At 38.3% G+C, this 27213-nt stretch overlaps 1 protein-coding gene across 1 annotated transcript in view; it reads right to left on the bottom strand.

Moving 5' to 3' along the window:
• Positions 1-309: 309 nt before the first annotated feature.
• Positions 310-27213, bottom strand: part of THRAP3 (thyroid hormone receptor associated protein 3) — a 342660-nt gene continuing 315756 nt past the window's right edge. The window contains exon 11 of the mRNA XM_053707022.1: positions 310-626. Coding sequence (XP_053562997.1) covers positions 561-626 — 66 coding nt within the window. The 3' untranslated portion in view covers positions 310-560. The remainder of the gene's footprint in view (positions 627-27213) is intronic.

The raw sequence follows: 27213 nt of genomic DNA, 5'->3' as shown, positions 1-27213 counted from the left end.
GTATGGAGTTCATCACAACCATATCGCACGCACAAGGCGGCTTTTTAAAAACTTGTAATAGCAGCGCTATGGAGGGTGAAATAACACAACTTTTGTTGCATTCATTTCGCACCCTCTATAGTGCAAAACTTGTAATCTAGGTGAAAGTTAATAAGCTAAATTTATAGTGTAGGCCCACATGGGTGAACTAACCCATCCCCTAATTACATATACACACAAGACGATAGGGGAAAAAAGGGAATCAGTCAAAAAGCAAGCTGAAATAAAAACAATTAAATATAAATTTTATTAAAGACCCAGAGACAAGTATTTTGCTTACTTTCTTTTACTACTCATAATTCAGATGCTTAAAATATACAACAGAATAACATGCATATTTAAACAAGAGTTGACAAGATAGACCAACAGAAAAAAATGTATCTTGTTTGATGCTTATATTTAGAAAATTTGAAGGAAAAAAGCTTTGACAAAACAGAACATTGGCATACAAAAGCATGTAAAGGAGGTGTCTGAGGGAGAAGGACGAAAGATTTGTTAATGTTAGAAGGAATTGATGGTCTTTATCCATTTGATTGGAGAGAAGGGGAGAAACCACTTGAAATCAAATCTTTATTGTTGGTTGCCAACTAGGAAGAATAATACAATTTTAGTTATGGAGAAATTGTAGTTAGGGTAAGAGAAGAGGTGTGAAAATATTCACCTCTGTGTCGTTAATAAGATCTTAATTATAGATGCACAAGCTAGGATAATCCTAATTTTATTGCAAAACCAGAGACTCATATTTAGTACCAAAATAAATGATCTGAAATCAAATTGTCTGAGGACCAGTTGGCTGCATTCAAACTTTGTTGTAATGGAGCATATTATATAAAATCCTTTGAAGCCCCCGGACTTCTGACAGTGTGAGCTGAAAAGGAATTTCCAATTCCAGCTTTGTTCATGACCCTTCTAACCCACCAAGCAATAGTGGTTGGATATCATGGAAATGAGGTGGAATGAAAGATAAGTAGAGTTGTTTAGAAGAAGAAAGGCTAAAAAGAGCAGTTTTGGCTTTGAATTCTTTGAGATATTTAACTACACAAAGGGAAGATTCAGTATGAAGAAAGGGATACAAGAAGAAGAAGGATGGAAAGGGACACCTTCTAGAGAGAAACATTTGGAGTGAAAGTCTAGGGTGTAAACGTCAGAGACTCTATGAAACGAGATGAGGCAGAGTAGAGTGGCTAGTTTTGCCATATGAGATTTTAGGGAAAGTGGAGAATTTGGAGGCCAGGATTTAAAAAGAAAAAAAATGTCAAATCTACATCCTAGAAAAAGTATGTTTGGAGATAAGTGACATTTTAGTCTAATGGCTTTAAAAACTCTGGGGAGTTGTTAACCAAATAATGTCAAGATGATTTGGCAGAACGAGACAAATTGATGGACCTATGAGCTAAGCCCGACTCAAACAAATATGTAAGACAATTAATGACGATTTATATTTGCAGAAATGGGATCCAATAGGAAAAATTTTGGTAACTAAACATTTTGTATCCAGTGATTCTCACATTACTTCAAGCAAGAAATACTTATATTACAACAACAAATTACTATATCTGGGGTGTTTTCCAGCATGGTTCTCTGAACATGGAGATTCTAGGGCTTCCTAACGGATATCTCTTTCTCAAGTTTATTTTAGTTTTATGCGGCTAAAATGTGAAATTTGCCTAAATTGCAATTAACAACTGAAGGTGACACATGATATTTTTTTCTAATTCTTCAAAAATGGCCTTTAAAAGCACATGCCAGCCAAAACTGAAATACACACATTTTTAAAGCATTTTTGTACTACACATGTTAGCTTCTTTTTAGAAAAAAAGCAATCACTGTTAATTTAAAATGTTCTTTTTTTAAAATATATACAATTCCCAAATAAAAAATTCAACAGTGTCTAATCCTAATTCTTATAAAATATAATCCTCAAAGGTGAAAATAAATTTGTTTTGTTTTGTATGACACCTGAGAAAATGAAATTAAAGATTTTTCAATTATGCCTGGGTGGTCTTAAAGCTTTAAAGGTGGAAAAATGGCCATACTTGACAAACCAGTTGGCTCTTTTCTTCCTTTAAAAATGCTTCTGGAAGGACATGTGATAACAAATATTTCCATCTGTTATTTAGACTCATAACACAATTCCTTACTAGTGAAAAATCCAGACACATGTATATGAGCAGATACTCATGAAACAATATTGATGAGTAAGTCTTGCAAAATGTTTTTTATTTCACTCCACCTCTTAAAGCTATATTGTTTAGGCATATCTTTAGAAATAACCTGTTTGCCTCAGTTCTTGCATATCCAGAATAACAGGTTAGTTTTTTCAATACAGTGACAATGAAAAAATATTTAACCTGAAAAATCAGTACAGTTGTTTCACTACTATTATAATTAATTACATTTCTGCCAGTATTATCATTTGTCTGCAAAAATGTAAAACCACCTCAGAGACTTGTGTGGTTAAGAAGCGCTTTCCCTTTAAAGCAATCACTTGATTACTCCTCAGGTGTGTTTAGTCCAACACAAAGGTGCACACTCTGTTAGAAAACGTCTTATAGGCACAGCCTCAATCTTTCATCCCATTGGAGTAGGTAGAAGCAATCCTAAAATCTGTAACAGCAAACACAAAGAAGCACCACACATAAGGATCTAAGTGTAGTAAACCACAGTAACGTAAAAGCAGATTTAATAAAATGTCAAAAACACGCTCACAAGAGACACTTCTTTCAAAGCAGAGGTAAATGTTTTCAACATCAAGCAACATAACACAGGTACCGGTAGGTAAGGAGTCCTCCTTGTTCTGGCTGGTATCTCCCCTTCTTCACTTCCCAACTAATCCGACCATATATGATCAACAGGTATTTACAAAGTCCAAGCGCAACAGTCATGCTCATAGATCCGGATACTCAGTGCATACATAAAAGCTCTCAATGATACACAAAAGATGAATATATAAATAAATAGAAGTAGTCTCCACAGAAACTCTTAAAAAACAATGTAGCCGGCGATTTGCGACTGTGGCTCGACGCGTTTGTCTATCAGTACTTCTGATTTAAATTTGAGATTGAAAGGATAACTATCTCTTTTAGCAGATTGAAACAAAAACCCTAAATTTCCTGATTTGTTGAAAACAGAGTCCTTTGATCAAGTTTTCTCAGTGTGATGAGATCTTTTCAAATACAAACCTATTCCAGCCCATAAAAAAATAGCCTGGTTTTCCAAAGTTTTTTAGTGGCTTTGTAGTGTAAAAAATGATCATATATTTTGCATGGTATTCTTATCAACAGAATTCCAGTTAATCAAAAAACACTTTTAACTTTAACCAGATTTTTGTTGTTACCCAACCCAACTCAATAGGGAGGCAGGCTGTTTGTTTATGGTTACAATGTATGGGGCATTAAAAGATTTTCTTGCATATGAATAATATTTATCAGCATCTGTACTGTAAAAGATCTGCATGCAAAAACATAATTTATGCTTACCTGATAAATTTATTTCTCTTGTAGTGTATCCAGTCCACGGATCATCCATTACTTATGGGATATTAACTCCTCCCCAACAGGAAGTGCAAAAGGATTCACCCAGCAGAGCTGCTATATAGCTCCTCCCCTAACTGCCATTACCAGTCATTCGACCGAAAACATGCAGAGAAAGGAAAACCATAGGGTACAGTGGTGACTGTAGTTTAATGGAAAAATTACCTGCCTTAAAGTGACAGGGCGGGCCGTGGACTGGATACACTACAAGAGAAATAAATTTATCAGGTAAGCATAAATTATGTTTTCTCTTGTTAAGTGTATCCAGTCCACGGATCATCCATTACTTATGGGATACCAATACCAAAGCTAAAGTACACGGATGACGGGAGGGACAGGCAGGCTCTTTATACGGAAGGAACCACTGCCTGAAGAACCTTTCTCCCAAAAACAGCCTCCGAAGAAGCAAAAGTGTCAAATTTGTAAAATTTGGAAAAAGTATGAAGAGAAGACCAAGTTGCAGCCTTGCAAATCTGTTCAACAGAAGCCTCATTCTTAAAGGCCCAAGTGGAAGCCACAGCTCTAGTAGAATGTGCTGTAATTCTTTCAGGAGGCTGCTGTCCAGCAGTCTCATAGGCTAACCGTATTATGCTACGAAGCCAAAAGGAGAGAGAGGTAGCCGAAGCTTTTTGACCTCTCCTCTGACCAGAATAAATGACAAACAGGGAAGACGTTTGTCGAAAATCCTTAGTTGCCTGTAGATAAAATTTCAGGGCACGGACTACATCTAGATTGTGTAGCAGACGTTCCTTTTTCGAAGAAGGATTAGGACACAAAGATGGAACCACAATCTCTTGATTGATATTCCTGTTAGTGACCACCTTAAGTAGGAACCCAGGTTTAGTACGCAGAACTACCTTGTCTGAATGAAAAATCAGATAAGGAGAATCACAATGTAAGGCAGATAACTCAGAGACTCTTCGAGCTGAGGAAATCGCCATTAAAAACAGAACTTTCCAAGATAACAACTTGATATCAATGGAATGAAGGGGTTCAAACGGAACCCCCTGTAAAAAATTAAGAACTAAGTTCAAACTCCATGGTGGAGCAACAGTTTTAAACACAGGCTTGATCCTAGCTAAAGCCTGACAAAAAGCTTGAACGTCCGGAACTTCTGACAGACGTTTGTGTAAAAGAATGGACAGAGCTGAAATCTGTCCCTTTAAGGAACTAGCGGATAAACCCTTTTCTAAACCTTCTTGTAGAAAAGACAATATCCTCGGAATCCTAACCTTACTCCATGAGTAACTCTTGGATTCGCACCAATATAAGTATTTGCGCCATATCTTATAGTAAATCTTTCTGGTAACAGGCTTCCTAGCCTGTATTAAGGTATCAATCACTGACTCAGAAAAACCACGTTTTGATAAAATCAAGCGTTCAATTTCCAAGCAGTCAGCTTCAGAGAAATTAGATTTTGATGTTTGAAGGGACCCTGGATCAGAAGGTCCTGTTTCAGAGGTAGCGACCAAGGTGGACAGGATGACATGTCCACTAGATCTGCATACCAAGTCCTGCGTGGCCATGCAGGCGCTATTAGAATCACTGATGCTCTCTCCTGTTTGATTCTGGCAATCAATCGAGGAAGCATCGGGAAGGGTGGAAACACATAAGCCATCCCGAAGGTCCAAGGTGCTGTCAAAGCATCTATCAGAACCGCTCCCGGATCCCTGGATCTGGACCCGTAACGAGGAAGCTTGGCGTTCTGTTGAGACGCCATGAGATCTATCTCTGGTTTGCCCCAACGTCGAAGTATTTGGGCAAAGACCTCCGGATGAAGTTCCCACTCCCCCGGATGAAAAGTCTGACGACTTAAGAAATCCGCCTCCCAGTTCTCCACTCCCGGGATGTGGATTGCTGACAGGTGGCAAGAGTGAGACTCTGCCCAGCGAATTATCTTTGATACTTCCATCATTGCTAGGGAGCTTCTTGTCCCTCCCTGATGGTTGATGTAAGCTAGTCGTGATGTTGTCTGACTGAAACCTGATGAACCCCCGAGTTGTTAACTGGGGCCAAGCCAGAAGGGCATTGAGAACTGCTCTCAATTCCAGAATGTTTATTGGTAGGAGACTCTCCTCCTGATTCCATTGTCCCTGAGCCTCCAGAGAATTCCAGACAGCGCCCCAACCTAGTAGGCTGGCGTCTGTTGTTACAATTGTCCAGTCCGGCCTGCTGAATGGCATCCCCCTGGACAGATGTGGCCGAGAAAGCCACCATAGAAGAGAATTTCTGGTCTCTTGATCCAGATTCAGAGTAGGGGACAAGTCTGAGTAATCCCCATTCCACTGACTTAGCATGCACAATTGCAGCGGTCTGAGATGTAGACGTGCAAAGGGTACTATGTCCATTGCTGCTACCATTAAGCCGATCACCTCCATGCATTGAGCTACTGACGGGTGTTGAATGGAATGAAGGACACGGCATGCATTTTGAAGCTTTGTTAACCTGTCTTCTGTCAGGTAAATCTTCATTTCTACAGAATCTATAAGAGTCCCCAAGAAGGGAACTCTTGTGAGTGGAAAGAGAGAACTCTTCTTTTTGTTCACCTTCCATCCATGCGACCTTAGAAATGCCAGTACTAACTCTGTATGAGACTTGGCAGTTTGAAAGCTTGAAGCTTGTATCAGAATGTCGTCTAGGTACGGAGCTACCGCAATTCCTCGCGGTCTTAGTACCGCCAGAAGAGCACCCAGAACCTTTGTGAAGATTCTCGGAGCCGTAGCCAATCCGAATGGAAGAGCTACAAACTGGTAATGCCTGTCTAGAAAGGCAAACCTTAGATACCGGTAATGATCTTTGTGAATCGGTATGTGAAGGTAAGCATCCTTTAAATCCACTGTGGTCATGTACTGACCCTTTTGGATCATGGGTAAAATTGTCCGAATAGTTTCCATTTTGAACGATGGAACTCTTAGGAATTTGTTTAGGATCTTTAAATCCAAGATTGGCCTGAAAGTTCCCTCTTTTTTGGGAACCACAAACAGATTTGAGTAAAACCCTTGTCCTTGTTCCGACCGCGGAACCGGATGGATCACTCCCATTAATAAAAGATCTTGTACGCAGCGTAGAAACGCCTCTTTCTTTATTTGGTTTGTTGACAACCTTGACAGATGAAATCTCCCTCTTGGGGGAGAGAATTTGAAGTCTAGAAGGTATCCCTGAGATATGATCTCTAACGCCCAGGGATCCTGGACATCTCTTGCCCAAGCCTGGGTGAAGAGAGAAAGTCTGCCCCCCACTAGATCCGTTCCTGGATCGGGGGCCCTCGATTCATGCTGTCTTAGGGGCAGCAGCAGGTTTCCTGGCCTGCTTGCCCTTGTTCCAGGACTGGTTAGGTCTCCAGCCTTGTCTGTAGCGAGCAACAGCTCCTTCTTGTTTTGGTGCAGAGGAAGTTGATGCTGCTCCTGCTTTGAAATTACGAAAGGAACGAAAATTAGACTGTCTAGCCTTAGGTTTGGCTCTGTCTTGAGGCAGGGCATGGCCTTTATCTCCTGTAATGTCAGCGATAATTTCTTTCAACCCGGGCCCGAATAAGGTCTGCCCTTTGAAAGGTATATTAAGCAATTTAGATTTAGAAGTAACGTCAGCTGACCAGGATTTTAGCCACAGTGCTCTGCGTGCCTGAATGGCGAATCCGGAATTCTTAGCCGTAGGTTTAGTTAAATGTACTACGGCATCTGAAATAAATGAGTTAGCTAACTTAAGGGCTTTAAGCTTGTGTGTAATCTCATCTAATGGAGCTGATTCAAGTGTCTCTTCCAGAGACTCAAACCAAAATGCTGCTGCAGCCGTGACAGGCGCAATGCATGCAAGAGGTTGCAATATAAAACCTTGTTGAACAAACATTTTCTTAAGGTAACCCTCTAACTTTTTATCCATTGGATCTGAAAAGGCACAGCTATCCTCCACCGGGATAGTGGTACGCTTAGCTAAAGTAGAAACTGCTCCCTCCACCTTAGGGACCGTTTGCCATAAGTCCCGTGTGGTGGCGTCTATTGGAAACATCTTTCTAAATATCGGAGGGGGTGAGAACGGCACACCGGGTCTATCCCACTCCTTAGTAACAATTTCAGTAAGTCTCTTAGGTATAGGAAAAACGTCAGTACTCGCCGGTACCTCAAAATATTTATCCAACCTACACATTTTCTCTGGTATTGCAACTGTGTTACAATCATTCAGAGCCGCTAACACCTCCCCTAGTAATACACGGAGGTTTTCCAGCTTAAATTTAAAATTTGAAATATCTGAATCCAGTTTGTTTGGATCAGAACCGTCAACCGCAGAATGAAGCTCTCCGTCCTCATGTTCTGCAAATTGTGACGCAGTGTCTGACATGGCCCTAATATTATCAGCGCACTCTGTTCTCACCCCAGAGTGATCACGCTTACCTCTTAGTTCTGGTAATTTAGCCAAAACTTCAGTCATAACAGTAGCCATATCCTGTAATGTGATTTGTAATGGCCGCCCAGATGTACTCGGCGCTACAATATCACGCACCTCCCGAGCGGGAGATGCAGGTACTGACACGTGAGGCGAGTTAGTCGGCATAACTCTCCCCTCGTTGTTTGGTGAAATATGTTCAATTTGTACAGATTGACTTTTATTTAAAGTAGCATCAATACAGTTAGTACATAAATTTCTATTGGGCTCCACTTTGGCTTTAGCACATATAGCACAGATATCTTCCTCTGAATCAGACATGTTTAACACACTAGCAAATAAACTAGCAACTTGGAAATACTTTTCAAGTAATTTACTATAATATGAAAACGTACTGTGCCTATAAGAAGCACAGAAAAAGTTATGACAGTTGAAAATTAATAAACTGAAAAGTTATAGCATCAAATCTTTGTAAAAAAACACAATTTTAGCAAAGGATTGCTCCCATTAGCAAAGGATAACTAACCCTGATAGCAGAAAAAAAAAAATAAAGAAATAAACGTTTTTTTTTATCACAGTCAACTACAATCTCACAGCTCTGCTGTGAGTGATTACCTCCCTCAAAACAAGTTTTGAAGACCCCTGAGTTCTGTAGAGATGAACCGGATCATGCAGGGAAGACAATAAACTTCTGACTGAATTTTTTGATGCGTAGCAAAAGCACCAAAAAAGGCCCCTCCCCCTCACACATAACAGTGAGAGAGATCAGTAAACTGTCATAAATTAAATAAAACGACTGCCAAGTGGAAAAAAAATAGTGCCCAAAACATTTTTTCACCCAGTACCTCAGAAAATTAAACGATTTTACATGCCAGCAAAAAACGTTTAACATTAATAAATTGAGTGTTATTAAAAAGCCTGTTGCTAGTCCCTGCAAATTAGGCTAAAGTTTTAAGCATACAGTATAATTCCAGTGAAGTACCATTCCCCAGAATACTGAAGTGTAAAATATACATACATGACAGCCTGATACCAGTTGCTGCTACTGCATTTAAGGCTGAGTTTACATTATATTGGTATGGCAGAATTTTCTCATCAATTCCATTGTCAGAAAATAATAAGCTGCTACATACCTCTTTGCAGATTAATCTGCCCGCTGTCCCCTGATCTGAAGTTTACCTCTCCTCAGATGGCCGAGAAACAGCAATATGATCTTAACTACTCCGGCTAAAATCATAGAAAAACTCAGGTAGTTTCTTCTTCAAATTCTACCAGAGAAGGAATAACACACTCCGGTGCTATTATAAAATAACAAACTTTTGATTGAAGGTATGAAACTAAGTATAATCACCACAGTCCTCTCACACATCCTATCTATTCGTTGGGTGCAAGAGAATGACTGGTAATGGCAGTTAGGGGAGGAGCTATATAGCAGCTCTGCTGGGTGAATCCTCTTGCACTTCCTGTTGGGGAGGAGTTAATATCCCATAAGTAATGGATGATCCGTGGACTGGATAGACTTAACAAGAGAAATACATGTTTAAAAGCATTTTAAACTGTTATGTTGTTAGCAAATGTTCATTATTTTGCAGTCCAATGACATACTCCTTTTACATCTCTTGAGTGTTTATTGTCTCCCTTGCTGTGTCCAGTTGATATAACCGGAAATCCTAATTTGATCAAGCAATCACTATGTAGAATGTTGTAAATTAAGAATTCTTCTCTCCAGCCTTTATAAGCGCAGGGAACAAACAAAAAAAATAAAATTCTCAGAGTTGAATTATAGTACAAGTGGACAAACAAGGAAGTAATGATTAATATATTTTGCAAAGAATTACAATACGTTTTAAGTTCAGTGTCTCTATCTAATTGCTTGGATGATATTAAAGGGACATTAAACACTAAATAAATGCTAGATAGAATGACGCATTCAAAGAAAAGATTAGTCTGAGAATAACATGTAGATGTAGTTTTTAACGTTTCATTAGCTGTTTAAATATTGACAAAATAAGTGTAAAGTTTTAGCGTCTATAAAACAATGGGAGCTGCCATATTGTAACTTAGGTTACCTTTTCTGCTGTGGCCAATTAGGAACAGTTATAAATAGGACACTAGAGTGTGCAGCCAATGGCTGTGTGGAATATAACAGTGTTCTGTACTTCCGTTTCTAACAGGAACTGAAAAGCTCACAATTTCAGAATGGAATTACAGGAAAAGGGGACAAAATAAATAATGTAAGTATATTGCAAAGTTTTTTTATGCATACGATTTATAATTTTATATTACCATCTCCTCAAAGTGTTTAATATCCCTTTAAATGTTAAATAACATTTTTAACACAAAATCAATGTGCTTAGGGATATTAGGAATATCAAGGATCGGCCAACATCAACTAACATATAAGGCAGTAATCAGTAATAATTGTTTTTGCATAACATTCTTTTTTCAAATAGGCTACTTATCTTTTTGATCCATGTTAGTCTGTAAAAAGCCTGTGAAAAATTCTGTATTTTGACTGAACCAATAAAAACTGACCCTTTAAGTAACGGCCCAAGCACAACACCCAAAACCTGAAACTCCATCTTTTCTGGTAGGTGTAATACTGCTACTTGTTTTATCATTTAATATTTTTTTCCTAATTATTCAAGAGTACATGTTTGTGACCACATATGAATTTGGTGCCCCAATGACAGCACTATTTTTGACACACACACACACACACACACACACACACACACACACACACACCTGTCTTCTGGCTGGGACATATAGTGCTTCTTGCTTTTCATGTCACAATGTAAATACTTTTTGTTTGCAATTGTGGATGTGTGGGTTTGGTTTAACATTGTTTTATATTTCTTGACACATTTTAACCCCTTTAGTCAAGGGTCCAGCAGCGGAGGGGGGAGGTAGTGAAGAGGGCCTTACATTACATAAGAAAAAAAATGGACAGGGAAGGATGGGTTGATACACTACAGAAAAAGGGTGGGGGGATCCCTAACTAGTGATCACCGGGGGTGGGGGGGATGTTGGTGATGGGACCACTCAGAAAAAAGTGGTAAAAATAAAAAATATATTTTAAAAAGTGGTTTATAGTTGCTGGCAGACACAGTGATAGGAGGGAGGGTTAGAGAGCTGTTCGGGAGGGATTAGGGAGGTTGGAGGGTAAGGGGGGGGAGACTTACACTGCAGAAAATAAAAAAATATATATATATAAAAATGTTTAATAAAAAAAATTGCCATAGTTCTTCATACTGGCTAACTGTCTGCCAGTACCTAAGATGGGGGATGACCAGTGGGGGTGAGGGAGGTAAGAGAGCTGTTTGAGAGGGATCAGGGGGTGGGAAGTGTCATGTGGGTGGGTAATCTCTACACTAAAGCTTAAATTAACCTTACAACCTACCTGATTAATTCCTTCACTGTTGGGAATAATAGAAGTGTGGTGCGCAGCTGCAATTAGCAGTCTTCTAATTACCAAAAAGCAATGGCAAAGCCATATATGTCAGCTTTTTCTGAACAAAGGGGATCCCAGAGAAGCTTTTATAGCCATTTGTGCCATAATGATTGCACAAGCGGTATGTAAATAATTTCAATGAGAAACCCAAAGTTTATGAAAAAGTTAAAGATTTTTTTTTCTGATCGGATTTGGCGGAGAAATGGTGCCATGAAATATATCAAAATAGGCCTAGATCAATACATTGAGTTGTCTTTATAAAAATATATATAGTTTTGACAGGCAAATAAAAAAACAAGGTTAATTCTGTTTAAATGAAGTTATAGCAAAAATGCTAAAAACTCTCCAGTATTTTGGCCAAGTTCTTCTCCGAAAGTACTGGTAGTGAAGGGGTTAATACTTTATTTTGTTCAGGTTTCATTATGAATAGTGACACTGCACAGTCTCATCCTTCAAATCATAGGTAAATGATCACCCTATACATCATTTTATTTTATTTTTTAAAATTGACCATATTTAGTTTTTTCACTTGATGGTTCTTATGCCATATTCTATGTTATTTGTTGTATTTGTAATTTTTACCTTTGTTATTCATTTTTTATTGTTTTCATGGACTTACATTTATGTAAAAATGTCCAACTCCTGATGTAAGGATTATGCCAAGATATCTCCGCAAGGACATTACAACTCATTGTTGATTATATATATATAATGACCTAAAATGCTGCTTGGGTGGGTACTGTATGAATGGAATAGATATTGAGATGTATATGATTTTGCCTGATTTGAAGGATACTACTTTGTTTAGGAGTGCATGAATTGTCTTTTTGCTTGCTGTCATATTGTGTTTGCGTGACAAACAGTGTGTTCCACACGAACAAAGGGGGGAGTATTTTGATGAGTATCTTTATTTATGTGATTTGGGTGATTGTGTTTAAGTAAGAAAATGAACCTAAAATGATCAGACAAGTTATTAACAAAATATTTGTATTTGCAGGATGAGATCATTTTGCTGTATCCATAAAAACACTAACTAAATGAATTTTGGAGTTTTCGATACGTAGGTAAAACTGTACAGATAAAAACTCCATAGTGCACTCTCCAAAAGATTGAATGCAAGTAAAACTTTTAAAACAAAGAAATGCCCGGCGCCTAGGTGAAGATAAAGACTTTGTCAAGTTTTCTAAACCACTAACACTGCAGTAAGAGTTGCTGAACCATCTTTTTGGATCCATTTTTCACATTGAAAGCTGGTACCAGCCCCAGACGTGAACTCTGGGCAATCTATAACTGTCTCCAATTATGTGTTTCTTCAAAACATAAAGACTATCCATCTCTTGACTGTGCCTTGACTGTTGGAGTTGTGTACCTGATAAAAAAAAACTAACACCCAACTCTCACAAATTCTCATTAGCGCTAACCCAACATAAAAATAAGAATATTTCATATTCCAATGTTCTTTACGTAAAAGAATATGTTCGTTTTATTTATAAAAAAATATTTCTACATATATATCATGTTTTTTAAACCCTTAGTGACCAGACCATTTTTTAAATTTTCTTACCGTTAAGGACCCAGGGCTGTTTTTACATTTCTGCTATGTTTGTGTTTAGCTGTAATTTCCCTCTTACTCATTTACTGTACCCACCCATATTATACAGTATACAGTTTTTTCTCGCCATAAAATAGACTTTCTAAAGATACCATTATTTTCATCATATCATATAATTTACTATATATTTTTTTTATAAAATATGATGAAAAAATGTAAGAAAACACATTTTGAGTGTGTTACACATCTACAGCCACCAAAAAAGACCCATGCTAAATAGTTTCTACATTTTGTCCTGAGAACAAGTAGCACTTTGCTATTTCCAAACCATTTTATTTTTCAAAATTAGCGATAGTTACATTGTAACACTGATATCTGTCAGGAATCCCTGAATAACCCTTCACATGCATATATATATATATATATATATATATATATATATTTAGTAGACAACCCAAATTTGATCTAGGCCCATTTTGGTATATTTCATGCCACCATTTCACCGCCAAATGCGATCAAATAAGAAATTTTTTTTAGGTTTCTCACTGAAATTATTTACAAACAGCTTGTGCAATTATGGCACAAATGGTTGTTAATGCTTCTCTGGGATCCCCTTTGTTAAAAAATAACAGACATGTATGGCTTTGGCATTGCTTTTTGGTAATCAGGACGCTAAATGCCGCTGCGCACCACACTTGTATTATGCCCAGCAGTGAAGGGGTTAATAAGGTAGCTTGTAGGATTAATTTTAGCTTTAGTGTAGAGATCAGCCTCCCAGCTGACCCCTCTCACCCCCTGATCCCTCCCTGACCCCTCTCAAACAGCTCTCTTCCCTCTCCCAACCCCCAAAGGTCACCCCCATCTTAAGTACTGGCAGAAAGTCTGCTAGTATAAAAATACGTTTTTTTAAAAAAAATGTTTTATTATATATTTTCTGCAGTGAAGGATCCCCCCTTACCACTCAACCTCCCTGAGCCCCCCAAACAGCTCTCTAACCCTCCCCCTCTACCTATTTTCTGCCATCTTGGGTACTGGCAGTTCTAAAAATGGATTCCACATAGGATCCCATTTCCTCCTTCCCACTCACTGCCAGGATGTAGCATGGCCGTAGTGGTCCCACATGCTCACACCCTCTTCACACCCTCCTCCAACAATAAGTTTAAACCAAAAGAAAAACAGCAGAAGTCTTCCGACCCTTCCTAGGATCAGAAAAAAGAAAGACTAAAGGTTTGTCTAAAATCCTAGTAGCAGCAATGAAATATTCAAGTGCCCAAACAATATCCAAGTAATGCAAATATCTCTCAGAAGCAAACCTAGAATAAGGACACAAAGAGGGAATAACAATCTCTCAGCTAAAGTTGTCTTAGTAAAGAAATCAAAACAAAGACCAAGAAAACAGCCTTATCCTGATGAAACATCATATAAGGAAGATCACAAAAAAGAGCACGTAACTCAGAAACTCTTCTAGCAGAAGAAATAGCCAAAAAAATAACAGTTTCCAAGAAAGTAGATAAATGACCAGACTATGCATAGGTTCAGAAAGGAGGAACCTTCAATGCCGTTAATACCAGAAAATAAATCTGTTGAGGAGAAATAGGCTTGATAACAGATTAATATGAACCACATCCTAAACAACACAATGAACATCAGCAATATTAGTAAAGTTTCTGTGGAACAAAACTGAAAAAGCAGAAAAACTTCCCCTTAGAAAACTGGCAGATAGACCTTAATTTAGACCATCCTGCAAAAAAAAACATAATTTATGTAAGAACTTACCTGATAAATTAATTTCTTTCATATTGGCAAGAGTCCATGAGCTAGTGACGTACGGGATATACATTCCTAACAGGAGGGGCAAATTTTCCCAAACCTCAAAATGCCTATAAATACACCCCTCACCACACCCACAATTCTGTTTAACGAATAGCCAAGTAGTGGGGTGATAGAAAAAGGAGTAAAAAGCATCAAAAAAGGAACTGGAAATATAATTGTACTTTATACAAAAAAACATAACCACTATAAAAAGGGTGGGTCTCATGGACTCTTGCCAATATGAAAGAAATGAATTTATCAGGTAAGTTCTTACATAAATTATGTTTTCTTTCATGTAATTGGCAAGAGTCCATGAGCTAGTGACGTATGGGATAGTAATACCCAAGATGTGGTACTCCACAGAAGAGTCACTAGAGAGGGAGGGATAAAAATAAAAACAGCTATTTTCCGCTGAAAAAATTAAATCCACATCCAAAAAAATACGTTTTTCTCATAATTGAAAAGAAAAACATTAAAACATAAGCAGAGGACTCAAACTGAAACAGCTGCCTGAAGAACTTTTCTACGAAAAACTGCTTCGGAAGAGACAAATACATAAAAACGGTAGAATTAAGTAAATATGTGCAAAGAAGACCAAGTTGCTGCTTTGCAAATCTGATCAACTGACGCTTCATTCTTAAAAGCCCACTAAGTGGAAACTGATCTAGTAGAATGAGCTGGGCCTCAGATAATCAAAAGCTTTAACCAGGATGCCAAGGAAATGGCAGAAGCTTTCTGACCTTTCCTAGAACCAGAAGAGACAACAAATAGACTAGAAGTCTTTCTGAAATCTTTAGTAGCTTCAACATAATATTTCAAAGCTCTTACAACATCCAAAGAATGTAAGGATCTCTCCAAAGAATTCTTAGGATTAGGACACAAAGAGGGAACAACAATTTCCCTATTAATGTTGTTAGAATTCACAACTTTAGGTAAAAATTTAAATGAAGTCCGCAAAACTGTCTTATCCTGATGGAAAATCAGAAAAGGAGACTCACAAGAAAGATACGTTGGAAACTCTTCTAACAGAAGAGATAGCCAAAAGGAACAAAACTTTCCAAGAAAGTAGTTTAATATCCAAAGAATGCATAGGCTCAAAAGGAGAAGCCTGTAAAGCCTTCAAAGCCAAATTAAGACTCCAAGGAGGAGAGATTGATTTAATGACAGGCTTGATATGGACCAAAGCCTGCACAAAACAGTGAATATCAGGAACCTTAGCAATCTTTCTGTGAAATAAAACAGAAAGAGCAGAGATTTGTCCCTTCAAGGAACTTGCAGACAAACCTTTATCTAAACCATCCTAAAGAAACTGTAAAATTCTAGGAATTCTAAAAGAATGCCAGAAGAATTTATGAGAAGAACACCATGAAATATAAGTCTTCCAAACTCAAAAATAAATCTTCCTAGAAACAGATTTACAAGCCTGTAACATAGTATCAATCACTGAGTCAGAGAAACCTCTATGACTAAGCACTAAGAGTTCAATTTCCATACCCTCAAATTTAACGATTTGAGATCCTGATGGAAAAACGGTCCTTGAGACAGAAGGTCTGGTCTTAAAGGAAGTGGGCAAGGTTGGCAACTGGACATCCGGACAAGATCCGCATACCAGAACCTGTGAGGCCATGCTGGAGCTACCAGAAACACAAACGATTGTTCCATGATGATCTTGGAGATCACTCATGAAAGAAAAACTAGAGGAAGCCATCAGATCTATTTCTGGAAGACCCCACATCTGAACAATTTGAAAAAACACATCTGGATGGAGAGACCACTCCCCCGGATGTAAAGTCTGACAGCTATGATAATCCACTTCCCAATTGTCTACACCTGGGATATGTACCACAGAAATTAGACAAGCTGGATTCCACCCAAGAAAGTATCCGAGATACTTCTTTCATAGCTAGGAGACTGTGAGTCCCACCCTAATGATTGACATATGCCACAGTTGTGATATTGTCTGTCTGAAAACAAATGAATGGTTCTCTCTTCAACAGAGGCCAAACCGGAAGAGCCCTGAAAATAGCACGGAGTTCTAAAATATTGTTTAGTAACCTAGCCTCTTGAGATTTCCAAACCCCTTGTGCTGTCAAAGATCCCCAGACATCTCCCCAACCTGAAAGACTTGCATCTGTTGTGATTACAGTCCAGGTTGGATGAACAAAAGAGGCCCCTTGATCTATACAATGGTGATCGATCTAACCACCAAGTCAGAGAGAGTCGAACATTGGGATTTAAGGATATTAATTGTAATATCCTTGTATAATCCCTGCACCATTAATTCAGCATACAAAGCTGAAGAGGTCTCATATGAAAATGAGTAAAGGGGATCGTGTCAGATGCTGCAGTCATGAGACCTAAAACTTCCATGCACATAGCCACTGAAGGGAATGATTGAGACTGAAGGTTTCAACAAGCTGAAACCAATTTTATTTGTTTCTTGTGTGTTAGAGACAGAGTCATGGACACTGAATCTATCTGGGAACCTAAAAAGGTGACCCTTGTCTGAGGAGTCAAGGAACTTTTTGGTAAATTGATCCTCCAACCATGTCTTTGAAGAAACAACACTAGTTGATTTTTTTGAGATTCGAAAGAATGTAAAGACTGAGCTAGTACCAAGATATCGTCCAAATAAGGAAACACTGCAATACCCTGTTCTCTGATTGCAGAGAGTAGGGCACCGAGAACCTTTGAAAAAATTATGGGAGCTGTCGCTAGGCCAAATGGAAGAGTGACAAATTGGTAATGCTTGTCTAGAAAAGAGAATCTCCGAAACCGATAGTGGTCTAAATGAATCGGAATATGAAGATATGCATCCTGTAAGTCTATCTTGGACATATAATGACCTTGCTGAACAAAAGGCAGAATAGTCCTTATAGTCACCATTTTGAAAGTTGGCACTCTTATGAGACGATTCAAACTTTTCAGATCCAGAACTGGCCTGAATGAATTTTCTTTCTTTGGGACAATGAACAGATTTGAATAACACCCCAGACCCTATTCCTGAAACGGAACTGGTATGATTACCCCTGAAAGCTCCCCTGAGAGGTCTTACTCTGAATCCTATTCGATACCCTTCAGAGACAATACTCTGAATCCATTGATTTTGGACAGAATCTGCCCAAATGTTTTGGAAAATTTGTAATCTGCCCCCCACCAGCTGAGCTGGAATGAGGGCCCCACCTTCATGCGGACTTGGGGCTGGCTTTGGTTTCTTAAAAGGCTTGGATTTATTCCATCTTGAAGAAGGTTTCCAATTGGAACCAGATTCTTTGGGAGAAGGATTGGCTTTCTGTTCCTTATTTTGTCGAAAAGAACGAAAACGATTACAATCTTTTAGATTTACCCTTAGATCTTTTATCCAGAGGTAAAATAAACTCCCTTCCCCCCAGTGACAGTTGAAATAATTGAATCCAACTGAGAACCAAATAAATTATTACCTTGGAAAGAAAGAGATAGTTATCTAGACTTAGATACCATGTCAGCATTCCAAATAGCCCTCTGAGCATAAAAAAGGCAAGAGGCATATAGGAAGTGGGGTTTAAGTAATTCAATTATTTGGCGCCAAGTATGATGCGCAACGCAAAATGAAATTTTTTGCACTAACAACATCCGGAAATGACGCGACTCGCTTCATGGCAGATGCTACCTTGTGCAAGGAAACCTGGCGTCAACTAAGATGTTGGAAATTACAAATTTGCATCACCAAACATACCCTTGCGCCAACAAAATTCTCACGCCAAGAAGGACGCAATAAATATCAGCATTTTGCAACCTCGCAAGCCTAATTTTGCCTGCGAAAATGAATGAAAAAGCAGTCAATTTGAAGAAAAAAAGACTATACCCCAGGTAAGAAAAAATAACTTCCTAAATATGTTTCCCAATTTTGAAACTGATAGTCTCCAAAAGGAAATATACATAAACCTGACTCATGGCAAATATAAGTACAATACATATATTTAAAACTTTATATTAATACATAAAATGCCAAACCATAGCTGAGAGTGTCTTAAGTAATTAAAAAATACTTACCGAAAGAAATCCATCCACATATAGCAGATAGCCAAACCAGTACTAAAAAAGTATCAGTAGAGGTAATAGAATATGAGAGTATATCGTTGATCTGAAAAGGGAGGTAGGAGATGAATCTCTACGACCGATAACAGAGAACCTTTTTCCCGTGAGGAAAACCTTAGAATCAATAGGTGATACTCTTTTCACATCCCTCTGACAGGCTTCAAAATGCTGAGAAGCGCATATCACAGAAGAAAATCAAGCACAAACTTACTTTACCACCTCCATAGGAGGCAAAGTTTGTAAAACGGAATTGTGGGCGTGGTGGGGGGTGTATTTATAGGCATTTTGAGGTTTGGGAAACTTTGCCCCTCCTGGTAGGATTGTATATCCCATACGTCACTAGCTCATTGACTCTTGCCATTACATGAAAGAAAAAAACTGCAGAATCCTAGGAATTCTGAAAGAATGACAGGAAAAAAACGTGATTAAAACACCATGTAATAAAACACCTTACAGATTTTCTTAGTTACAGGTTTACAAGCCTGAATCAGGGTTTCAATGACACAATCAGGAAACCCCTGTCTAAGGATCAAGCAGTCACTTCCCATGCAAACAAGTTTAGATAGTTGAGATCCGGATAGAAAAACAGAACTTAAGATAAGAAGTCTGACCACAGATGAAGAGGCCAATGAGGCCTACAAAAAACACAAAGATAAAACTTTTTTTCCCCCTTTCAAGAGGGACCATGATTAAAAAAGGTCAAAGAACCGCACAAAGTTCTAAAACAAAAGCTGGTAACCTGGCCTCTAGAGGACACCAATCTCTTTGTGCTCTACAAGGAAAAAAAAACAGACAAATAAAAAGTAATCTGCTAAACCAATTGCAGATAATCTCTAACCACTGATTCCGCCTAAACAGAAAAAATGTATTTCCCAATGAGATCCAGCAACAGCACAGTAAAGGTGTGCACGCCAAAGGTTACTGCATACCTTGTAAAACTGGTATTGTGATAACAGCACCTGAGATACAATGATGTATTATGTGATCACATAATACATTATTGTATATCAGGTGCTGTTATCACAATACCAGTTTTAAACACATTCATGCAGCACAATTTATTCACACACGTAATCTTCTTATGCATTATATATATATTTTTGGGAATCATACACCACATCGTATTCTTATCAGGCATCTGCCCATAATAATCTCTTTTATGTTATCACTTCTTTTTTCTGATTAGTTTTTTGAATAGCTTCGCTTATTGTACACTAACAATTTATGGTTTTTGCACTTAGCACACATTTTATTATCTCTACTGTTAATATTATATTGATTTGGGGTATCCCCACATATATATTACACACACCAGATATTTCAGATTGGTGTATTTGGGACATCCTTCCTCCGATCGGCACACCCCTCCTCATACGGAGACAGAGATGCTTAAGAGGGAGGTAACTGTTTGGCGGCGGCGCTACGGTTGTGTATTGCAACACTTGTGAATTTTGAATTTCACAGTAGATCATGTGGGGAAGTTAGACCTCGACAAAGTCTCTCCTAGGCAGGTGCCATTTACTTTTTTTATATAACATGGATCTCTAGTGATCTAACGTTATGAGCATGAGCAAAGTAATTCAAACATTCTTTTACGTATAGGGTTAATACACTCTGTATATATTGTAGATACCTGCATTTGCATAGAACATTGTATCATGTCACTTTGAGGGTTTGTTTCGTTATGCATTGTCAATGTTATTTCCTTCATGTGTGATTTCTGTTTTTTATTGCAATATAAGTATATGATTGTAATGCCTGCGGGCAGTAAAAGATTTATTATTATGTTTTTGTTATGATATGTTTGTGGGCCCATTTTTACACATTTTTATAGATTGTTATACTTTCACAACTCTTTTATGTATAATCTATGTTAAATCTCTCTTGTGAGGTCATTGTTTATTTTGGTTACTATGTCAAATAATTACCTACTGATGACACCCACAGGTGTTTTTTTTAATTAATTGTTTAACCTATCAGAGTTTTTTTTAACCCTTTATATAGCAAGTGTATTTTAATTATTTTCAGTATAGCCTGAGGAAACAGTCCTTGTAGAGGCTGAGAAACGCGTTGCTTTTAATAAAGTAATTGTTTTTATTTATACACTTGCTGTTTTTGGTGGTGCTCATTGCCATACTACTTTTGGATCTTTTTGGATTACATCTCACTGTTTGCTGTAGAGTTCAGTTGGCTGGGAGGCTGTGAAGTCCCAGCCTGCTCTTATTGCACCTGGAGGTGCTTTGTATCTTGTACAATCACTTGTCGTCTATCCTGTTGTCCCTGTCTATATGGTATTGGGCTATGGTTGTGTGTTCTTTATTCATACACAGATAATGGGATCACCTTCTCAAGTGTTCCAGACCTGATTTGACAGATGGTTTGGTATCAGTGAGCTGGACTACTGCAAAGTTCCAGCCCGCCCTATTAGCACCATTGGGTGCATCACACTTGTGAGTATATTTCCAACTCTATCCATCTATATCATCTGTTTTGGTGGTATTAGGACATTGTGGTGCCTCTTTCTGTAACACCGAGATTGCGCAAACTCCATTGCATATTCATATTCCCCATAGAAGTCAATGGAGGGAAAAAAAATTGCAACTAACACCCATCGCGCAAAGAACATAGCATATTTACATTAGCAAATGGGAAATATTTACAGTAAATACTTAGTTAAAACCTTTATTAAATATGAATATTGCATAAATATGTTTTATCATGTTTTCATCTACTTAATTGCAAGGGGCTATATTGCACTTATATATACATTTATATGTGTATATATGACTGTAAATACATATATACACATATAAATAAATTAATATGTATGTACACATATATAGGCATATACAGTGTAAATAAATAAATAAATATATATATATATATATACACACACACACATATATATATATATATATATATATATATATATATATATATATATATATATACTTATACACATACTGAGCAAAATAAACATTAAAACCCATAAAAAAAAACACATGCCCTAGAAAAATAGAGTGCACAACTAAACTGTTAACTGCAACAACAAAAAACACCATCAGGTATCCTATTACAGAAAAGTGCTAGAAAAAGTGTCCACAGAGCTGCCAGAAAGTTAATAAAGCCATTCAATATAGTCTGTTATGTTTTAAAACAGTGTAATATATGCAGGATTGGCAAAAAAGTGTGTCAAGAGGAAAAACAGGGTGAGTCCCCTGACTATGTTATACCAGACTGAGTACCTACAAATAGCCATTGGGCTGTGTGTGTGCTAAGGTAAAACACTAACCTGCGGATGTCCGGTGGGTGGAGTGACCGAGGAACAGCAGAGTAGAAGAGCTCTGTATCTAACTCTTTAAAAACATAGGCCCCGGACGCTCCCGTGTACCTTTCTTGCTGGATCCAGCTCAGCTCCAACGGGCTGAAGTGCCTCACAGCCATCCAAGCTGAAAACTTTGTACAAAGGGCTTAAGTTACACCCTTGCACAGAAAACACGCAAATGGGTGCCATTTTGAAGAGGAGCACTATCCACACCTGCATAACCGCCAGCCGATAACTGGAGCTACTGAGGTGACCCTTGCAATAATCGGCAGGGCACAAAGCATAGAGTGGCTGCCTAGACTTGCTCCTTACTGGGTCCTAGAACCACAGCAGGTGAAGAGCACTCCAAAGGAGACACCAGTAACTTTTGAAGCTTCCCAGCAGTTATCTTGTAGTGGTGAGCCCAAAGGCAAACACTGTATGTGGTGGCAGATTACAATAGCCAGGAAAGACTTGCCCCTTTACATACATTCTTAACTCCTTGCCAGCACAGGAATTTGCAATGGCTAAATGTTTGTATATGGTGAAGTTCTTTATTGCCTATACCAAACTCATACATATTGCAATCCTCTGTGAAAGGCACTACTGATCAGCGGGTCTGCTCACAGGGACCCCTAAACCTGAAGTTGTTTGACCCAGCTTGCCCTCAACACAGGTCTGATCTACAATAAGGTACCCTTGCTTATATTTCTGCTTCTAATTAAATACGTTTTTACAGTACAGAGCTCTTTACTGAATAACTTGGAGTGTTTAAAATGTATCTTATACAGCATTACCTAACTGCAGATTTAACAGGGTGGCCCTTTAGACATAAGCTCACTTTGATTATCTGTTTTTTTATGAGCATTTATTTAATCATAAACGCTCAGTGTCTGTCTTTTCGCAACATCAGAGGTTAATTGTATTCAGAGCAAGGTTGTGCTGAACATATACACTTAAAGGGACAGTCAACCATAGAATTGTTATTGTTTTAAAAGATAGATAATCCCTTTATTACTCATTCCCCAGTTTTGCATAACCAACACAGTTATATTAATGTACTTTTTACCTTTGTGATTACCTTGTATCTAGGAACCTTCTTCCAGCCCCCTGATCACATGACTGTGACTGTTTATTATCTATTGTCTTAAATTTAGCATTGTTTTGTGCTAAATCTTAAATAACCCCCTGTGCCTGAACACAGTGTTATCTATATAGCCCATGTGTACTTTCTATCTCTTTGTGTTGAAAAGAGATTTAAAAAGCATGTGATAAGAGGCAGCCCTCAAATTAGCATATGAGCCTACCTATGTTTAGTTTAAACTAAGAATACCAAGAGAAAAAAGCAAATTTGATGATAAAAGTAAATTGGAAAGTCAATTAAAATTAAAAGTCCTATCTGAATAATGAAAGTTTAATTTATACTTGACTGTCCCTTTAATTGCATTGTGACTGCTCCATTTTCTATGTGCCACAATTTTTTGTATTGCAAATCTAAGGCTGACAGTGCCACCTGGTGGCTAATATAATAAACAGCACCTACACAAAGAAAATAAAAGGAAACGGCAAAAGAAACAAATATCATATGAAAGTTGATAAATACTTCCAGAGGCTGTCTCCCCCAAAGCCGGACACTATGAGCTCTAAAGCTGCAGGCAAAAGCCTGCAACATACCGCAGAAATTCATGTGACTGCCCATCCCAAAAGCAAAATGAAAGCACGCCAACAGGAGATAATAACATGCTGCTACAAGAACTAAAAGCGTTTTTCTTGCCCAAGATGGATTCTCTACAAGTGGGGGGTAGACACACTGACAAATTAAGTCAGACAATTCTCCACCAGACTTACAACAGCTGAACAGCAAATATCTGAAGTAGAAGACAAGCAACATGAATCAGAAGGCTCCTTGAAATACCTACTAAAACAAAATCAATATCTCCAAGAGAAAGTGGAAGACCTAGAGAATCGCAGCAGGCAAAATAATCTACGCATTATAGGGGTACCTTAGTCCATCAAAGACAAAGATCTACTGGAATTCACGGCACTAACATTCCCAAAGCTGTGGTATTCCTTCATACCGATTACCACTAGATGTGGAGAGAGCATATTGCCTGGGCCAATATGAAGCCAAGACCTCGCCAGGTTATTCTCAAATGCTTCAATTATCAAGAAAAGCTGGCGGTTATGAGAGCACGTAGAGCTGTGAAAGAAGTCAAATCCAAAGATCAATGTCACGTCTTCTCTTATTTCAAGAACCTCTCTGCAGAAGTCGCAAGGAAGAGAAAAGACTTTGTTCCACTTTGCTCCCGTCTCCACGAACAGGGGTGCCAAGTCACTCTCTTATACCCAGCAAAGTTACGACTACAGACCCCATCTGGTCTGAAATTCTTTAACTCTCCATTTGCAGTACAAGCTTATCTAGCCTCTAAACAGAGGCATGGGGATGGCTTATCCTGGACAGTCTAATTTTGCACCTGCCATGGATAAATTTATTACCAAACAATGTATATATATTGTCTTTTGTTTTACAGCTATGGTTCTGGTTGATAAACAATGCGTAGTTAAGCCTTGCAAAATAGATTTGCCTAAACGTGTATTGTTAAAGGGACAAAATCTTATATTTAAGTTTAAATTACTTCTCTAACTATCCAAGTGTTTGGTTAAACATTAAAGACCTTCAACCACCTCCCCCTAAACTCCCTATATTCTTATTTTCCCTCTACATAGCGCAGTCTTACAATATTAAAGAGACTACTAGTTGCAACCCCCCCCGCGCTCAACCCTAGGATATTATTGTCTTTGACAAATCATTTACCTAGCTCCACTCTAACTTCCCTAGAACAATATTGGTGTTATAAAAGGCTGATGTCTTTCTTCTTGCTGTTATTGACTGATTGTGTTTTCAGACCCACCAACCGCAGATTGCTCCTCACATTAGGTTGCACAGTAAGTTTGTTTATATCAACATTCACATATACCAGACACTCACATTACTTACTTATACACCTCCAGGGTGCATACTCTATAACGGTTAATATGCCACAATGGCTATGAAATATAAAGTAATCTCCTGGAACGTAGAAGGCATCACCTCCCCAGCAAAACAAGGGATGATACTACAACACCTTAGCACTTTACGTGCAGACATAGCATTACTCCAGAAAACCAGGTTATCTGTCATAGAACATGAAAAACTAAAGTCTAGATGGGTGGGACAAATCTTATACTCGCAGACAGAAGGCAGAAAACATGGAGTGGTGATCCTTGTTAGAAAAGGATTCCCGATAACATTCTCTAATATGGAGGTAGATAGGAAAGGCAGGTACATCATTACCCATTTAGAAATAGCTTATTTGTACTAACCGAAAATCTTAGAGGTAACTGGTGCAGCACAGAACAAAGAGAATAAATTACATCAATTCTGCTTTGGAAATGGTTCTTTCCCAAGTCCTATTTTCTTAGAGGCTTATCTGCTGCTGGTTGTCTGGAGGCATTTCGGGTAAGTTATTATTTATGTTATTTGAATATTGGTAGCCTGTTATGTATATTTTGGTTTTTTAAAGGGACACTGAACCCAACTTTACTCCTATTATCAAATTTTCTTCGTTCTCTTGCTATCTTTATTTGAAAAAGGAGGTGTCATGATACACTCGCGTGGAGTAGTTGATACCTGGATTGGCTACCCGGAAGAGGTGGTATTGTGTCCTCAGCCTGGAAGAGGTTAATGTGAATTGCCTTTTTCTGTGTGTGTGAAATCTGCTTTCAGAAGGCTGTAAGCTGAGACCCCCCCCTCCTTCCTTCCCCCTTCCCCCTTCCTTCTCCCTCCTTAGCCCATCACAGCTCTGAGGTGAAGTGTTCTTGTGTAATTGGTAACTGTGTGTAGGAATGCAAAAAGCTCCTCCCCTACTGGGAGCTAAGACTTCTTTGCATTGGCTGGACTCATTGTAAATTATAACCAGGGCGTTGTCTTTGACAAGACAAAGAGAGTTTGGTTTAAATATGTAGCAGAAAGACTTTTTGGGCAGAACTGCCCTGTGGACCAAACCACTAACATCAGTACCGGCATTCTCCACATATCTAAAGGAACTTGGTAATAAGTTAGATATTGTGTGTAATTCTTTTCATGTCCCATTTTCTTTTTAAAGAACTGTAGCTTTGCAATTGTATGTTATTTTGAATGTCTTTATAATTTTGCACTGTGTAACCTGTATTGATATTTTGTTATTAAACACGTAGAAAATCTAATTCTGTCTTTTGGGCTCTAATATCCAAATTCACACTCCTGTTGAGACAAGGTTAAAGGAACATTACCTAATTGTTAAATAGTGTGATTTTTTAGGGGTTCCCCAAAACTCCCCTTTAATTTAAAAGTTTTTGGTGGTGGCAGCAGAAATTGTTAGAGCGGTGTGTACTGGATTTGGGGTTAATGTGGTGTATCTTTTAAGGTCCTTTTGTAGAGTTGCAAGGTTAAGGGAACCAGAGCTGTGTGCCATTAACCCCTTCATGCCCACAACCCTCTATTGTGACGTTGAGAAGGTTTGATTCGTCACAAACTGGCTGGCAGCAGTGGGGATATTTAGAGTTTTTTAGTGCTATTTGTATAGTACTAAAAGAAATTACATGTTTTTGTGTAATTTCCCAAAGACAGAACTCAGTGCCTAATTACAGAGACAGTGCAAAAAAGCAGTTCTTTTTTCCCTCCCTCTTGTTGTTCATTGCTACTCATTATGGAAGCATATAGAAAGATGCCAAAAGAATCCCTGGAGCTGCTTTGTCAGGAGAGAGCCATTGCAACTTTTGGCAAAACAAAGGAGCAGTTAGTTGGTCCAGGAACTGCAGCAGGCAGATGACATTCCAGCAGAGCAGGAAACAGGCACAGAAAGGGTTACTGTGGAACTGGTAACCCAGGAGATAATACCTACTACTGTTACCCCTGAGAGTGCAAAGGAGTCTGAGCTACAAACAGCACTCAGGTACTTGGGGGATGCTGATCCTAAACTGAGAATGGAATTAATCTTCAAGTTTCAAGAAGCAGCTGAGAGAAAGAGGGAGGCTGCAGAAA

This window comes from Bombina bombina, chromosome 3 (assembly GCF_027579735.1).
Source record: "Bombina bombina isolate aBomBom1 chromosome 3, aBomBom1.pri, whole genome shotgun sequence".
Taxonomy (NCBI): Eukaryota; Metazoa; Chordata; class Amphibia; order Anura; family Bombinatoridae; genus Bombina; species Bombina bombina.
The sequence above is the reverse complement of the archived record's forward strand: the minus strand, read 5'-3'. Positions and strand labels throughout refer to the sequence as shown.